At 30.3% G+C, this 19049-nt stretch overlaps 1 protein-coding gene across 1 annotated transcript in view; it reads left to right on the forward strand.

Annotated features, from left to right (window-relative positions):
• Window positions 1–4499: 4499 nt before the first annotated feature.
• LOC107450165 (cubilin) overlaps window positions 4500–19049 on the forward strand; it is a gene marked incomplete in the record, with an annotated part of 42282 nt that continues 27732 nt past the window's right edge. Inside the window, 1 exon segment of the mRNA XM_043052187.2 lies at window positions 4500–5099. Coding sequence (XP_042908121.1) covers window positions 4941–5099 — 159 coding nt within the window.

The raw sequence follows: 19049 nt of genomic DNA on the forward strand, positions 1-19049 counted from the left end.
CAAATGTTTCTAAATTGTTTTAAATTAAAACTTTGAAACAAACTCACACTTGAAAAAAAAAATTTTTTTTTAAATATGCAGTGACATATATCAGTTTAAAAAATGCAATGCATTGGGCTGTGCCAAATTATTAATCTTTATTTAAAGTTTATAATTGTCATTTACTTTATATTTAATAATTGTCATTTACTTAATATTTCATATTTTCATTTACTTTATATTTAATAATTGTCATTTACTTAATATTTTATAATTTTCATTTACTTTATATTTTATAATTGTCATTTGTCCCGCAGTGGACTAATCGTTAAGACACGGTTCTCAGCAGATCACCGAAGTCAAGGATCACTGGCTGCGGTCAGTGTGCGGATGGGTGACCGTTTGAATCAGTCTTCTTAGGGACCGAGGTTGTGCGGTATTAGTCCTCGATAAACTGTGCTACCGTTAAGTGCTCAACTTCGCGTGCAGGTCGTCGAGTTATTGAAGCGGGGGATCAAAATTGTGATGGCATGTCTTCGAATCATCCTCAGGGATGTTTCCCAGACCACGGCGCAAATAACCAATTGTGCAGCTCTAGTGCGACGTAAATGAACTACAACATACTAAAACATACATTTACATACATACTACAACATACATTTACTTTATATTTTATAAATGTCATTTACTTTAAATTTTATCGCTAACGCTTCTCAGAAGTTATATTTACCCTATGTATGGCTTTTAATGGAAAATTTAATAATATTGTGATTCCGAACTCAACTCAAAAAACAACGGAATTAAGAATCTAGTATCAGTATATATTAAGCTGTTGTAAAATATAGAATGAAACTTACAGTGGTCGGAAAAACTAATTTTTTTTGTAGTTTACTAAAACTACTTTGCTACAAGTGTAGTTAACTGTAACTACATTATTTTTTTTAATGTAATGACTACAAACTACTTTCGAAATGTAGTGACTACTTCATTACTTAAAAGAACCAAACTTTGATGGAACTTTGTTATTTATAAATATTTATTCATGTTTACATGAGGCTGTTTGTTATCCCAAAAATTTTTTTTTTTTTAAATTTGTCCATTTTGACCAGCGATGGTTGAGGGTGCTTTCCAATCAAAGGAATCAAATCGATGCTAGTCGATACGAGCTCCGCATCCGGCTTGCACCGACCACAATGCTGACGTGAAATATCCTTAGTGGTAGACGAATCATGGGTTAGAGTTCCCTTTTCTAACCGTGGAACGTCCTCGTGGTCTTCCTCTCCATGTAACGCAAATGCGGATTAGTTCCATCAAAAAGTCCTCCACGAAGACAAAATTTCTCCCAATACTTCATCCAGAAGTTCCGTTGTCTTCTGGATTGTGTTTAAAATTAAAAGGCTACTTAGTTGAACATTAGTAGTCGTAAGCCAAAATTTAGTCGGCTGTTTAACAACGGTTATAAAATAAAGAAATTTGTTCTTTTAACATTCAACATTTTATGCCTGTTTTGACAGCGAATATTTAATTTAAGAATTGCGAAATCGTCAAACATTTGCAATTTTTTTATTGTTTAATTGCTTATTGCTCTTTTAATTTCTCTAAGAAATTAAGCACATTGGAAACACGTTCCCTTCCCTTTAAGTAACATCAATGTTTCAAGAGTGTGCATTAGCATGTGAAAGTCTGACTGAAGTGATTAAATATTGATTTTTGCATCGATTATGACTAGTGTAACGTATCAAGCTATATTAAAACAGTTCTTTGTTTTATTAAAAACACATTTATTTAACACCACAACAAATATAGTAACGACATTAAATTATTCGTATCGAGTTAATAATAAACTTACAAAAAAAACATAGAAAGATCCGTAACGGGATCCAAAACTACTCTCCAAAATATCAACAACTTTCTGTTGTTCTAATTTTATCGTCTGCTTCTTTTTATTATTATGTCTTAATGTGTTTAGTTTATTTTATTCATGCTTTTGCTAGCCAATTATTTTTTTACGTTTTTAGACTTTATACTAGTATCTACTATAATAATATCGATATGTATCGATTATGACTCGTTTAAATATTAGTACAACTGCAGCCAAAGTATCATTTTTATTGCATCCACTGACGAACCTGCTAAGATTTGTACACATCAAATTCGAAGTTGCTTTGGAGCAGTGTTTTCTTACTAAACTAGCGTTAAAAGTAGTTGCCAGGAATCGCTACAAACTACTGCTTTTTTGTACAGCACTACTTTTTTAAAAAAGTAGCACGCTACACTACACACTACGAAAAAACGTAGTGACTACAGTAGTTTCACTACTGGTATTGCGTTACTTCGGATCACTGAGATTACGTTATTCAACGAAATCGTTTTACAGTTAGTCCGACTGTAAGACGATGGTGTTTTACCTGATGTTACTTTTTATACCTTTTTTTACTGTATTTTTGACACTTTTATTTTTGGTTAATTTTACTCTTCCAGATGTTTTAAGTGCTTTTGACTTGTTTTTAAGAATTCTGGTTCTCATCAAGATCCCTTTGATCTTTTTTTCTTAAGCCGGACACTCGGACTGGTTGCTGTTCCGGTGTCTTTCCCTTCCACGGAGAACTTTCGGTCATTGGTGACCGCTTTTGTGATAGCCATACACTTTGATGCCTGGCTCCGAAATTTTATATTGGCTTTAACTATAAATCTCTTTTGGAATTATTATGATTGATTTTAAATTTTATAAAACTCGCTGGAGATGCTGAACTATATGTTCTAGCACGGGCACATTTTGCGTTTATTTATCCACCACGTATTTTTTACTTTCCCACATGGTTTAAAATACCTGATTTATTGTTTTAAATTTACACGTCATCGATATTGTGATATTTTTCCAATGTGTATCAATCTTAGTTTTAATTTTACGCTACTGTAATTTTGTAGTGATTGGTTCTCACGTGACAACGGTTCAATCCGAAAACTTCTCCGGGGGTAGGTTGGTCACTATTAATCGCACAGTTAGTCCGGCGGAATGTAACTGCAACTCATGATCCGTTAATTACTTAATCAAATCGAGTTAAATATTAAGAGTGCTTTGTAGTGACCATTCTTCGAGTGCATATTTAAAATATTTGCTAAAAACTAAATAAAAAAAACGTACACAAAAGAGCTTTTTAATTTTTAATTCGAAAAAAAAAATTATCGGAATGTAATGAATTACTTCACTAGTGAGGAAAGCGAAGCTAAAAACATCTGTTTTATTTCTAAAGGAAAAAAAAAGTAATTGAAAGATATTTATTTGAAATATTTCTACGTTCCAACTAGAAATCAAACTGGTTTTGATGTTTTTCAATCCGCTTTCCTCAACAGTGTTTCAAACAGATTTCAATAGAGTTTTTTCTCGCTTGAATCTTAAAATTCAACCTCTATATTTTATTAACGTTTGACAGCAGTGTAAAAATACAAACCCAGCTGAAATAGCTAAGATTCGAACTAGAATGGGTCAGATGCAAGTCTGTAAACTGTCCGTTTGAAGTATTTGTTCTAAAATAGCTATTAAATGTGAAACCTATTTATAAATGACTAGCAATCTTAGAAACTGTTCTCAGAGCCTTTGATAAAAATAATTTCAATTTTTTTTTGGTTATTCATTAGGGATTCATTAGGGATTTGCACAATTTTAATATTCAACTTCGTAGACTTGTAATTTTGAAACCAACCCAGAAAAATTTAGAAATCTTGTATCAAGCATTGTGACAATCTTGTCTTTAGGGATTTGGTACTTACTTAAAGGATGTTATGATTTATAAATTAAAACAATTAGATTAAATAATTACATTTATTTAAATAGTATTTTAAGACCATCCGGCAACTGTAAAATAATTTCTTTTTTACCTTTTATATGAATTCTAGCTCAATCACGCATAACATTATCACAAAATCCTGCATTTGTGTTACACGGGGAGGAAAACCACGAAAAAACTTACGATGGTTAGATAAAAGGTAAAAGGACTTTTACCAATAATCCGTTTATTAGGAATATTTAATATCAGCACTTTGATTTGATCTAAGATTAGGGGGTAGTATAAATATCTATCAGTCATCTCTGGGATTCGAACTTGAGTCCCCTCTTTTAAGGCGACCACTCTCCATCCCGGCTGCGTAATATTTCATTTTTCAATGAAAGATAGAAAAATATTAAAAATCATCCAAGGTTGTTAGACATTTCACAATAAAGTGTTTACTTGAAGTTTGTTTAAAAAGCATGTTGGAGCAAGAAAAGTGAATTATTTTAAGTATCGTTCTTTGCTTTATAGCAAAAGTGGGTGCATTTGCAAAAGTATTTGTTTCTACAGAATTTAGAAGAAAAAAATCGTTGTTTGGAGAAGGTGGCCTATGAGTAAAGGGCGGGGCCGGTCTCCAAATTTACTTTCTGGGATGGTGTGTAAAAGAATTCCCAACATCGCGCATCACTGATGGCCGGAAATGACGTGTTGCCAAACCGAAAAAGAGAATTCTTCAAGACGCTCACCTTGATTCTCGTTTCTCTTTTCAAATCGCCCCACATCTTCTTTTTTTCTTATCGTCACGCACTCCTGCACCTTTTATAACCTCTGTTAAATGCTTTCCTTATCAGTTTGATTACTTTTTCTTAAGTTCGAGTGCGGCACGCAAATGACTCTCCTCCTGGTTCTTCTTCTCTGAAACTTATTTCGAATCCGTATCGTGCTCTCCATGGAACAAAACTTATCGGAAAACTACTTGGCGCTCTTGTAATTAAAGCAATTGATGGCCTACTGCAAAAGCGGATTGTTGACTCTAAGATAAAGATCGTTTGAAGAACTAAAAAGGTTTGTTAAATTGAGGCTGTACGAAATTCCATTTTTAAAGATCGTTTGCGTTTGTTTTGGAACTGAAAGAAATAGTGGATTGTAGCAGACGACTATAAGAAGTGCAGAATTTCGTAACTGAAAATAATGCTGCCAATTTTGGCGTGGTCTGTGCTTTGTGCTTTATGTGACAGTGCACTAGGAGTGATTAATTTTGAAGGATCTCAAAGGAATGCTACTTCGGGATTAATAATTTTAGGTGGTGCCGAAATCGAACGCAGTGAAACAAGGAGGCAGCAATATCCGGTAAGTAAATGATTTAAGCTGGCGGGATTCTCAAATCTCTTTGGCTATGATAACCTAAATGATGAAGCTTCTTTTTTTTTGACGGAACTTCAAACATTACATTTATTCGCATTTGAGAGTTTATTAAACCTAAGATTGAAACTTTTCATCAACAGTAGTTTTAAAATTTGGTTTTGTGTTAAACAGTTGAATTCGGAGGTATGCAGAGGTTTCTAGTCTAGCTTTAGATTTGGTTTATGTGCGAACCGAAAATGGATAAAATAAGTTGAATTAGGGTCTTTGTTAAAACAAAAACTTAAACAAAAAATAATAAAAATATGGAAGAAAAAAAACTGTCATGAGCGTTGAAACTATACAGGTGTAATAAATTAAGAGAATTTGCAGACGTGGTCGATTATCTCAAGAAATATTAGACCGATTTTTAACGTAACTTGATATGTACATACATTGATACAATACAAAACAAATTATGATTCAACAATTGTAATACACATGCATGATCGTGCGTAACACTCGTTGGAGTCTGAAGGTATGAAATTGCCACAGGAAATGATAAACTGCCTTATTTCAAGTATGACATCCGGCTGCAAGACTTGTATCTCAGTAAGAGGGGACCATACTCCTATTGTGCAACCGCTGTTTCGTACCTTCCGACTCCAACGAGTGTTACTCACGATCATGCGTGTGTATTACAATTGTTGAATCATAATTTGTTTTGTATTGTATCAATGTATGTACAGATCAAGTTACGTTAAAAATCGGTCTTCTAGTTCTAGAGATAATCGACCCAGTCTGAAAATTCTCTTAATTTATTACACCAGCGTAGATTATCAAGGAAATATTGTTGAATTATTTATTTCATTTTAAATTGAAAAGTTAAACGAATAATCCAATGCAACTTATTATTCTTAAAATATTTTTTTTCTCAATGCATCGTTCTTAGAAACTATCTCTGTTATTGTTACTATTTTGTTATTTCTTTTTTCAATTGCATTTTGCTAATAAGCGAAATAATAAATAGATGATAGATTATTAATTGGATATAAGTATAATTATAAATTTCAACAATCATTAGCCAGTTCGTACTTAGCGTTCTTTTAAAAGAACAGTTATTTCTTCAAAAAAAGAGTAAAATATGCATTTGGATTTTTACTTACATATATTTTACCAGTTATATACTAGCGATTGTAACTTTTCTACAAGATTATCTAAACAAGGAATTTGACTCAGATATCCATATACCTCTGCTTCTCTTTTTTGGCACAATTACATTCAACAAATTTTTAAAGATTTTTCAAGAAAGTTTTTCACTTTTTTTTTTGTCTTGGGGGAGGGGCAATCATTCTAAGTGCCTAAAAGAGAATAATAGTTATTTATTCAAATAAAAAAGTACTTAAAATTCTTTTTAGCAATGTCTTTCTATTATTTTTTATCAAGAATGATTATAGTTTTAAAATACAGCTTTAATAAATAAAAAAATGAAAATGTATATCATGGATATAATTACAATAGAAATGACAAAAAATAATACTTTTATCAATTTAAAATACAAAATTTTTTAAAATAAAAGAGACTTTTCTTCAAAATAATCCATACATTTCACGCAGAACAGATTATATTATAAAACAAAGGATTTAACAATAGAAGTTGAAAGATCTAATTTAAAAATTAATTTAAATGAGAAACCAAAAAGCAAAGCAATTTAAATTCACAATAAGTTTTGGTGTTGGGTCGGCAGTCTTAATTTTACTAAAAAAAAGTAGTTTTTCAGGTTCAGGGTTGTTTTCTCACTGCTCTATAGAGTAATCGAGATAATTACGCTTTTGTTCTTCGGTCAACGCAATTAAAGATATCGACGAATTGTTCGAATTTCAAATTATATGTAGCAATTATTATGTATAGTTCCCGGTAAATAAATATATCACTCTAATTTTTTTTCCTTCTAATAATAGAATTAAACTTAAAAACCTGACTCTAAAAAACTTTTGACTCACGTAGAAGAAATTATTCTATAGGTCTATTCATCTTTACTTCACTATTTGGAACGATTTTTCTAAATTTATAATTTCTAAGAGTTTTTAAAAAATTTCATAAATTTTATTTTTAAAACTAGACCTGTTTGTTTCCGAAAAGTTTCAGTTCAAAATAAACAAGGCAGAAGGAACATAGATTTATACAGTACCTGACCATATTATTAGAAGCACTATAAGATTCTATGTAAAATCTTAATTATCAGATAATACTATACAGCTTTACTGTTTTTATGTGAATGAAACCGGTTTGCACTTGTTTACGTTCGTGTATCAATTGGTTACATTAGACATAATGTATAATATAAATTCGACGATAGGATAGATTATACGATATATTATACAAATATAGAGTATTTATTATATCAAATATTATATTAGTATAATATAACAATTTGATTAATTTATTAAACGCACAGTAGTTTTTTAATAATCACATGATTTGCACGAGTTTATAGGCACACTTTTATATTCAAACATACATGTAATGGGTTTTTATTCAGGAGATTTTTTATTTACTTTTTATTTGTATTTATTTTTTAACGTATAGCGTTACAATGTTAACCAATTGATACACTAACGTAAACAAGTGCAAACCGGTTTCAATCGCGTAAAAACAATAAAGCTGTATAGTAATCACCTGATAATTAAGATTTTACATAGAATCTTAGAGTGAGTCTAATAATATGGCCAGGGACTGTTGTAATTGCGCATTGATTTATGGTGTCTAACTGAGCTCTTTTTTTAAAAACAATAATTTTTAGGAAAAACATATGATTAGAAAAATGTAGTAAGTGACCAAAATTATATAGTCACACAATTTTAAAAAATTTTGAAAAATACACAAAAAAATTTGCAAATTTTTAAGTTAGCACCGCTTTTTAAGTAGCATTTGCTTGCTTTCACGGACGATTTTTAATGTTTTTCATTGAACATAATTTTGTTTAAAAAGATAAAATAAATAATTGTAATTTAGTTTATATTTATAGAATAAAATTTAGGTGACCTTAAATTGGAAAAAAATCGATATCAATTTCTATTTCAGCTTTGTTATTCTGAAAATCCATCAACTTTAACTGAGTAGATGTTTTACCGCTATGTATCTCTTTAAAATTGGCGAGAATTCGGTAATTTTTTATTTTAAAAAATGATTTTTTTTTTTAAATATTGTGGTCTAAATGTTATGTAACTTCGTCGCATCTAAAGGTATTTCCGAAATTAAANATTATTAGACGCACTATAAGATTCTTTGTAAAATCTTAATTATCAGATGATACTATACAGCTTTATTGTTTTTATGTGAATGAAACCGGTTTGCACTTGTTTACATTCGTGTATCCATTGGTTAAATTAGACATAATATATAATATAAATTCGACGATAGGATAGATTATACGATATATTATACAAATATAGACTATTTATTATATCAAATATTATATTAGTATATTTATTAAAAAATTTGATTAATTTTTTAAACGCGCAGTAGTGTTTTAATAATGACATGTTTTGCACGAGTTTCATGCAATACTTTTATATTCAAACATACATGTAATGGGTTTTTATTTAGGAGATTTTTTTATATATTTCCCATTTGTATTTATTTTTAACGTATTGCATTACAATGTTAACCAATTGATACACGAACGTAAACAAGTGCAAACCGGTTTCATCGCGTCAGAACAGTAAAGCTGTATAGAGTATCACCTGATAATTAAGATTTTACATAGAATTTCATAGTGAGTCTAATAATATGGCCAGGGACTGTTGTAATTGCACATAGTAGATTTATGGTGTCTAACTGAGCTCTTTTTTTTTAAAAGCAATAATTTTTAGGAAAAACATATTATTAGGAAAATGTAGTAAGTAACCAAAATTATTTAAATTAGTCACACAATTTTAAAAAATTTGAAAAATGTGACAAAAAAATGTACAAATTTTTAAGTTAGCACAGCTCCCTCTATTCTAATCCACAAAATTCAATTTCCTTCCCACTGTTAGAGTTCATTGTATCTTAACATCAAAGGTGGCGGCAATTACACCACAATAATAATTTATCATATTTAACTCGTATTGAACAGTCGATTTTACTATGTTCAACTCAATAGCCTTGTAATTTTAAACCTCACCCAGAATATGAGGGAACTTCAAGATCACGCATTGGGAAGCACTAGCATTCTCGGAAGCCTTTTTGATGGAACAAAATCAACATTTGCGTTGCATGAAGAGTGGAGCCACGAAACCCATCCACGGTTAGCCTGATGGCGAGAGAATTCCAACGCATGATACTATTACCACTGACTATATTTTATGTCAGCACTGTGGTTGATGCAAGCGCTGAGTGAGGGATTCATATCGACCATTCATCGCTGGGATTCGAACCCAGGGGACCTCATTGGGAGGCTAGTGCTCTATCATTTTAGCCACCTCGGCTCCTACGACAATGTTTTTTTTTCGGGCTTACGACTACTAATGTTCAACTCCGTATCCGTAGCCTTGAAATTTTGAACCCAATCCAGAAGACAAGGGAACTCCAGGATCAAGTATTGGGACAAATTTGCTTTCGAGGATGACTTTTTGATCGAATTAATTTTTTCTTTTAGTTCAGAATACTGAAAATATAGATCATAATATTATCAAAAACTTTCATCTCAATATTCTCCACTATATATATATACATATATTTGATTGATTCTTGATTGTTTATTTATTTGATTCTAACTCTTTTAAAAGGGAAGATTTAAATGATTTTTGTGAGTAGCATTTGCTTGCTTTCACGGATGATTTTTAATGTTTTTTATTGAACATAATTTTGTTTAAAAAGATAAAATAAATAAATGTAATTAAGTTTAGAATAAAGTTTCAGTGACCTTAAATTGAAATAAAATTGGTATCAATTTCTATTCCAGCTTTGTTATTCTGAAAATACATCAACTTTAACTGAGTAGATGTTTTAAAGCTATGTATCTCTTTAAAATTGGCGAGAATTCGGTAATTTTTTATTTTAAAAAATGATTTTTTTTTTTAAATATTGTGGTCTAAATGTTATGTAACTTCGTCGCATCTAAAGGTATTTCCGAAATTAAATGCAAGTATTTTTATTAGTTTTCATTAAAAAAATATCTCGGTGTAGTTTTAGAAATGCAAATAATTCTCAATTTTTCTTTAAAAATAATGAAACAATAACACGATTTAATTTATAAAAATGTTTATAATACAATTTTGGTTTTTTTCCTCGTGGTAAATTACGCGTTCATGATTAACTACGCGATTATCATTTTTCATAATTTATGTTACCATTTCATGAATTTTCGCCGTTGAACACCAATTTACTCAATAAATATACATCTTTTATTTTTTTTAAAAAAAAACTTGAATCTAAAGGACAAGAGAACACCTTTTCAAAGAAAAAAGCCACATTCACCTTCAAGAAGAATTCTTTTAAGTGAAACAAATCAGTATTTGAACAAAATGGAGATAAAAACCACGAAAACCTCTCATGGTTAACCCAATGCCAAAGGAGCTCTGATATATTTCTACGAAAGTAGAATTTGCATCAGCGCGGAAATCTCTGCTAACGGGGAGCAAAATAAATTTTAACTATCGATCGCTGTGTTTCATTCAATTAATCTTAATCTGTCTTAATTTTTTAATTAATGAACCAATTAATAAATTAAATTAAGCGATTAAATTAAGCAAACTTAATCTGCCTCCGCTGAGCCATGCCAATATTTTTGAAAAGTTTTATTAATCAGTTTTATCAAACATATTAGTAAGCTTACCATTTGGGATTTAACGCTTAATACCTTTAGCGTGCGCACGCATCCTAAAGATTGTTCATGAGCCTCCTCTTATTTACAATGTAAAAACAAGTAATATCAAAACAAAACAAAAAATTAAAAGTCAATTCCTACTTAGATCAACAAAGAAATTTTTTTTCATTTTAGTTACTTTTTATTAAATAATTAAAAAATTTCCCTCCCATATAAAACAAAAATTAATTAATTAAATTCAATAAATGAATTAATATTTGAAAAAACTGTATTAACATCTAGTGCTATAAGTTTATAAAAAATCTATTTGTACTTGAGTTGAGGAATAAAAACTATTTTATTAACGATTGAAAATGTGAACAAGATAATAGGGGGAGTGTGAATTAATAGTACGAATTGAAATTAATTAATTTTAACCAGAAGAGCACAACTTTTCGATTATTCCCTAAATTATTAAACCGCTATTAAAACACTACTAATCCATTATGTTTTATAGTCCAAACTGATGGAATCACGAACAAAAAGTCTATGATTAAAGAGTTAACGTCCTAACACCTTAAAGAGTTAACATGTAAGAGTTAATTATTATAATCTTAAATTACATTAATATTATTTAGTTTTTCGTTTTAATTCAAAGGGTGTGAAATGTTTAAGTTAATTACCAAAAAATTAAGCTCGTATGATAAAGAACGTCTAGATAAATTATTCTAGATAATTAACATTTTCACTTGAAATTGGATCTAACTCTTTTAAGTTCGTTCATTAAGATTAATTCTCGTTGTGTAAGAAAAGTAATAGTAAAAGTAAACATTGACTGGCTCAGTTTTCAAAAACATAACTGTATCAATCATTGTATTTGCAGTAAATCCTGCAGTTTTTGAGGAATTAAATTCTGGCCAAGAAAAATAAGAAAATAATCTCTAATTTAAGAGCCTTAAAAGCAAATTAAGGATTTAAATTTACGTCTTGCATATAAGAAAAAGTATAGTACTGTAGTGTATCTACCACTACAGAATTATAATTCAAATTCACTAATATATAAGACATGTTAACTCGATTCTATGATGGGGTACCTTTTCATATATGAAGGTTGACATTGTCGATTGCTCCTTTCCCCGCATGTACCTAGGATTAATTTTAACTTTTTATTCTTTTATTCTATTGNGTTGATTCTTTCACCATATATTTACATAGAGACTTAACAGCAAAGACAGGTCTGAAGCCATGTGGAACATAAACTAATTATTCATAGAAGTTGCCAGGTACACAAAACAAAAATATATCGCGGTTACAATAAAATGCATAGACAAATAATAAATGTAATTCAAGTAAGATACTTTGACGAGAAAGAATTATATTTCAACAAATCTGATGTGCTATACGACGCTGTATTTAATTTACTTCACGTTAATTAACATTCTAACTTATGCGAAGAAATTTAGTTCACCTTTAACACACCAATTGCCTATTAAAAGTTGTGTGCTTTGGTTTGAAATAGGAATATTTAAGTAGGTTTATTCAACAATGTTTTCCTTTTGTAATTAGTTTATGTAATTTAATTTTGTGTTTTATTTTTGCATTTCTTTTCTTTCTTCCAGAATTTTTTGCAAAACCTTTAGGGTACAGAGAGTGAGCAATTTTTAAACATTTGTCGTGCTCTCTCCATAGAAAAGGTTTTGTGTTTTTATCACATCCGGAGCTGGTACCCCCTAATGACGTCAGCTTCGGTTATCATGGTTATATTTTCATAATTTTCATTGTTTTCGTCGTTAAAGTTTTCCATCAGTAAAGGCACACGTTAAACTGAAACTACTTACTATAATCGGCTAAATAATTTAGACATAAATTAAATAATTTAAGGAACGCTTCAAATTAGATTGAAATAAATAAAAAAATTTTTAAAAATCTTTAAAATAGCAATTTTTGATGATTTCTTAATGACAAAATGTTTCAATTTAAAAAGAAAATTAAGTATTCACCAATTTTAAGAAGCAATATTTTAAATGAGCAATACTTAACCAGAATAGCCAATTTTATCTTATTAAATTAACTATATTTATACCTGAGGTGTGAAAAAGAAAAGAAAAACCAATTTAAAGATAAAACAAGTAAAAAAAAAAATTATAGTCAATTCCTTCTTAGGTCAACAAAGAAAAATTTTATTTTAGTTACTTTTTATTAAATAATTAAATTTTTTTTCACCCATATAAAATTAAAATTAATTAATTAAATTTAATCAACGAATTAAAATTTGAAAAAACTGTATTAACATCAAGTGTCATTCACTTGAAGTTTAAAAAAATTTAATGTTCTTTATTAAATTTATGTGACACAGCCAATATAAAATAATTAAAAATTTAAATGTGAGCAATAAACTATTTTTTTGCTCAAATAGAGCTATAAGTTAGAAATCGTCACTGATGTTATCTTTAAAATATGTGATTAATAAGAAATTGAATAATAATTGAATAAATGAAGGAATTGAATAATAAGAAAAGAAATATTGCTTGTAGTACTTAGTTTTTAAAAGCTACTAAATTTTATCAAAACTAGTGAACTAATATTATTTATTTTTTAGAGAAGTTCCATTGATAGAAACTAAATGATATAAGATTTTTTTGAGGAACTTTCTTTTCTCACTGTTCGTTAGTTAGATTTAAATTAAAGTTCTTTGATTTTGTTGGCTAATTATACGCATCGAGGTTTTCTTCGTCCCGTCAAAAGTAATAAATGAAAAAAAAATATTAGTTCTTACTTTAAATTTTTTTCAATGCAATAAGTGTAGATAGGTCAAAACTCTTACTTTTGAGACTAACATATAAAATGAATGACTGATTAATTATGTGAATGCAAAGACACAATAGCTTCGCAACTTCATTGTAATTTCGTTTCAATCATAAATAACTCCGTTTATTCAGTCAAATATTTAGGGTTGAGAATTAAAACAAATTTGAAGTTATTTCAGTTTACGTGCAAATTAGTTTGAGTTATTGAAATTAAAGTCAAAAATACATGCTCCAGAATGTGTTTATTATATTTTTATTTTATTTATTTTTTTATTTTTTTCATTTATTCTTTTTATTTTATTTATTTTTTATTAATTTTATTTATTCGTTATTTATTTTAATTAATTAATTTATTTTTGTCATTTGTTTAATTTGATTGATTGATAAAGAAGTTCTGAGTACAAGAAATTTTAAAATAAATGCATCTTAAAAACGCGTAAGTTGTGTTAAATTTGCATCATAAATTACATCATTAAGAGGTCTCTTCTCTTTCGTAAAAAAAAAAAAAAAACAATATTTGATCCAATTTAAGGGATCAATTACAACTTTTTTTGAATAATACGTCACCTAAACATAAAGTTACATGCAAGTTAACTCTGGTACCAGATAAATATGATTTATTAACGCAAATATGGATCAAAAACTTCATTTAACTTGAACGCAATATTGATTAATTTATTTTATGCAAGCAAGATTTTGAAGCTTATGGAATTTAAATTGTTTAAGGGGGCCGGGATAGCCTGGTTGGCAGGGCTCTGGACTCACATTCCTGAGAACGGGAGTTTGAATCCTGCTAGCCGAAGACTCCCTGTGTAGTAAATGGTGACTGGAGCACGTTAAATCTGTCAGGTCGCATAGTCCTCCACGTTCCCACATTAAATTATACCTCTGGGGTACTGAAGTACTGAATTGGAGATTGATCATTCTCTGGTTCAGGGTCAAAATTACGATCTGTGGATGGATGAATGAATGGATGCATGAATGGGTCCGCCCTATAAACGGGTGTGACGTATGGGTGCAGCAGAAGTCGAATTCTAGGCGCAACTAGAAAACAAGAACAATCAAATCCCTTGCCTTAATGACTTACGAAAACAACAACAAACTGTTCAGGACCGTTTGGGTTCCCGGTTCCATTTCGTGAAAACGTTGAACCATTTAGGTCTTGAGACTTCTACAACTGTTCTCCTCAAAAAAGAAATGTCACTAAATAATATTTACAATTTATTCAATAAATCACTTTTATGTGAAGGAAAATTTGGGATACTTATTTAGTTATTCTTAAAAAACGATGCTATAATTATAATAATGGTTTATTTGGAAAAAACCTCAATATAGGAGATACTCGACAAGTGTATGCTGGGTAATGGCTATTAATCTGAAAAAAAATCAGTGTAGTGAATACCGGTCAGGTGTCAACCGGGCAATGGTTCTTAATCTTTATAATACAGCAGTGTATTAATTTATGAAACCACGTTACTAATAACCCTTATTCCATAAACTGGTAATTGTTATAAGAAACTGGAATTTGTTTATTATCCGAGCTACAAAAAATAAAGAAATGTTTTTATTAGAAATATCATTTTGTACTATACTTGACGTAGAAATATTATTTTGAAATTTATTTAAGAGACAAACTTGCTAGTCTTTATAAATATGAAAGCATCGCCTCAAGCAGGAAGACTAAGCAAGTACTTCTTTTCCACCTGAAATTAAATTAAATTGTAATTCACTTTTAACTATTTTTTTTAAACTCTGATTTTTATAAATTCTAAAAAACTTGTTTATACAATAAATTTATTATTAAAAAAAAAGTATGTCAGAGAGTTATTTTTTGACTACAACAACGCCATTGTTACTCGAAGAATTAACAAGAGAGATTCTTAAAAGAGCGATTACGTAAAGATTGTTCCTTTTTTTATTCAATTCATTTCCGCACAATATTGTTTTTGTTTTGCTCTTTTATTTTCTCGTTTGCTCCCTTCCACGCAATATGCTTTTATAGAAATTCTAATCCAGACTCTTTTGTTTTGTGCTTGATTGTTCTGCCCATCCGTGTAGTACGTGAGCAGATGACTGAAAGAACTCGTTTAACGAATTCAACTCAAAGAACCGTTAAAGTTTGAAATAAAAGGTATACCTAATTTTAGACATCTTTTTCATTAACTTCACATTTATGAGCGTTCGAGAAGAAAACGCTGGTAAAAAAGAAGTTAAACTTCAATGCATTACGTTAAAAGTTTTGTCAAATTCAATATTTCGTTTTAACTCAGATAAAAGGTCACGTGATTTATTTTTCCAGAAGATAAACGATTAATAATGGTTGGAGTTTCAGATTTTTCTTAGATCATACCCGCTGTGCATTTGCATTTTTCCATTTATATATCTTAGCGATTTCACGAGTCTACTATTTGAAACATAGATATGGAAAGATTCTAGACTCTGAGCAGCTAAACAATTCAATGATCCATAACTAAAACGAATGCGTTTTCGATAAAAAAAATTCTTTGTTTTTAAAAGATAAAGTAACAGACTTTTTAGAATCATTTTATAATAGGAAGGGGAAAAATTATTCCAAAAAGTCGCGGGTAGCCCAAATTCGATTTTGAATAGTTGGGACTTTTAAAAGTAGCTCAATCGTCTACTTGTAACCCAATTTGGCAACATTGGTGGCTAGTTGAAATAATTCATTGTTCAAAAAAAATTTTTTTATATGATGTGTTAAAGTTTATAATGTTTTATGTGTTAAAGAAGCAACAACTGCATCTTCGATTGTCATCGACTTTTGATCTATTCATTTAAATGGTTAAGAGTATTAGAGATCACATTAGAGATCATAAATTCATACTTAATAAAAAAAAGTTATCAAAATCAAACACATTACTATCGAGGAAGATAAAATTAGGAACTCCGAAACCAGTATAACTACTCTATAAAACTTCAATATTTTTTGCTTCATTGGATTTTTACAATCAAACAGGTTTTGATGTTTCCTTCATCTTCATTATTGATTCTTGACGTAATTTTTTCCTCGATTAAATATTTTTACGGCCTGTAACGTGTATATATTTTTATTCCATTTTTGACAAAGGTTCTAAATATTTATTGAAGGCGGGTATTACGTATTGGAATACTCTGTATTAAAAGATGTTGAAAAATCGAATGTTTATAGCTTGTCTACGGTAAGAACTCCCCCTGTTGCAAAGTCTGAGATCGTCTTCTGCTATGGAAACAAGAATAGCGCATTTCCGAGAGGGTAGCTCCTCTTCACTCTAGGGTTAACACAGCAGATCGAAGAAAAATATTCCTTTCTCTCGCCAACCTGAGCCAAAACCTGTCCTAAACATCAGTGACTCTACACCCCTACTTGAAATAGTTATGCCTCGTTACCATAGTCACCGTCACAGAACCAGGCGAATAGCTAGGGGAGTTCTTACTTTAGACAAACTATGCAGATGCTACGAGAGACTTCTCGTATTTTTGAGAAATGGTTAATAATGTATATGTAATAATGGTTAATAATGATACAATTCTATTCCAAGTTTGAATCGTTCAAATATTAGTGTCTAACTATAAAACAAATTTAACGTAGTAATATGATTTAGAATGTATTGGTACGATTTATTTTTTAATAATATTTCAATTATTATTTATTTTATTTGTGGTATAATTATATTTATGGGCTATAACTATGGTGTATGATTATGCTACAATTTGACTGTCCCAACTTGGACACTTTTCGGAACTCAAGCTTTTTAACATTTTTTTAGTACAGTTTAGTTAGCGTAAATATCCTAATTGTAACTTTGAAGAGATGGGCAGGAAAAAAAAAACAAATAAAGAACTTACCGGCAAAGTTTGAAATCGAACACTCTATAGAATGCCTAGGCATTGTATATAATGCTTAAAACTTGCCGGTAATGTATGGAACGATTTATATTTCACACATTTCCTAGGCATTCTATAGAATGCCAGATGAGAAATCGGCAAAGTATAAAATACATCTCATATTCGTTTCGTATATCACGATTTCTCTTAATAAGAAAGGCATAAATTTTGTTTCGTACAAATTTCATTTTTCTTTACGCATTTAGAATAAATTTATTTTAATGGGATTCTCATTATTTTTTCAGAATAAAATTTTTATTTTTGAGGAATGCACATCATTTACATAATAACCTCATCAGGATGTTTTTTTTTTGATACTCTTGCCTAAATAGCATTTGGCATTCTATAGAATGCCTAGGTATCATATACAATGCCTAGGGAAAGTATGTAATACTTTTCATATTTCATACCTTGCCTAAAAAACATCCGGCATTTTATACAATGCCCAGGAATGTGGGCCGGGATAGCCTGGTAGGTAGGGCACTGGGCCCATGTCCAAGAGTTCGTGGGTTTGATCCCCGTCGGCCGAAGTAAATAATGACTGATGCTCATTAAATCCGTCGTGCCACAAAGTCCTCCATGTTCCCCATAACATATCATACCTCTGGAGGTACTGATCCTGGGGGGTACCGTTCCCTTGTCTTCTGGATTGGTTCAAACTTACAAGGCTACGGAGTTGAACATTAGTAGTCGTAAACCCAAAATTGGGTCGTCTGTTCAACGACGGTTATAAAATAAAATAAAATGCCTAGATATTCTATAGAATGGCGGCATTTCACACTTTGCCGGTAACATGTCTACAAGCAATTTTCGCTTCTTACATCATACTCAAAGAAATAAAAAAAGTTAAAATGAAAATAGCATTTATGTAAATGAAACACTGGTTAACTCATTTACGCAAGATAGCGGTTTTGTGTTACCTTCAACGACTTTGTAACCGCTTGAGTATTCGACGACATTCCGACCGCTGCACCTAACAATTTTAGAACCTTGTCACTTTCATCCATGGGTGCCTTCCATTCTGTTTCATTTTCCTTCACCACATTTCATTGTCTGTTTCATCCTTGGCTCTTTTCATCACCATTGCACGGATCGATGCAAGTATAGAAGCTCCTCCTTGAATAAAAAGGCTTTCTCTTACTGAAGGATTCTTCTTGGCGGATGTTGTGAGCTACAAGCTGACCGGGTGAAAGTTTAATTAGAATGAATGCATATTTCATGACCTTAGATGAATGCTTATTTCACGCAACGATGAGTGGTTGCTCGTTTAACGCATAGGTTTCCTGGTCTGTGGTTGGTCAAACAATACCACCTTCTTTAAGATGGAGCCCTGGCTAATAAAAACAATTAAGGAATTTTTTTTAACCAATTGTGTTAAATAAGTATGCATTAAGATTTTATTCATTGAGCTTGATTGGAAAAAATGTTATGTTTATCTAATACAATTATCGTCTGGAAGTGTACATTGAAATAATT

The sequence above is a fragment of the Parasteatoda tepidariorum genome, chromosome 5, assembly GCF_043381705.1.
Source record: "Parasteatoda tepidariorum isolate YZ-2023 chromosome 5, CAS_Ptep_4.0, whole genome shotgun sequence".
NCBI lineage: Eukaryota > Metazoa > Arthropoda > Arachnida > Araneae > Theridiidae > Parasteatoda > Parasteatoda tepidariorum.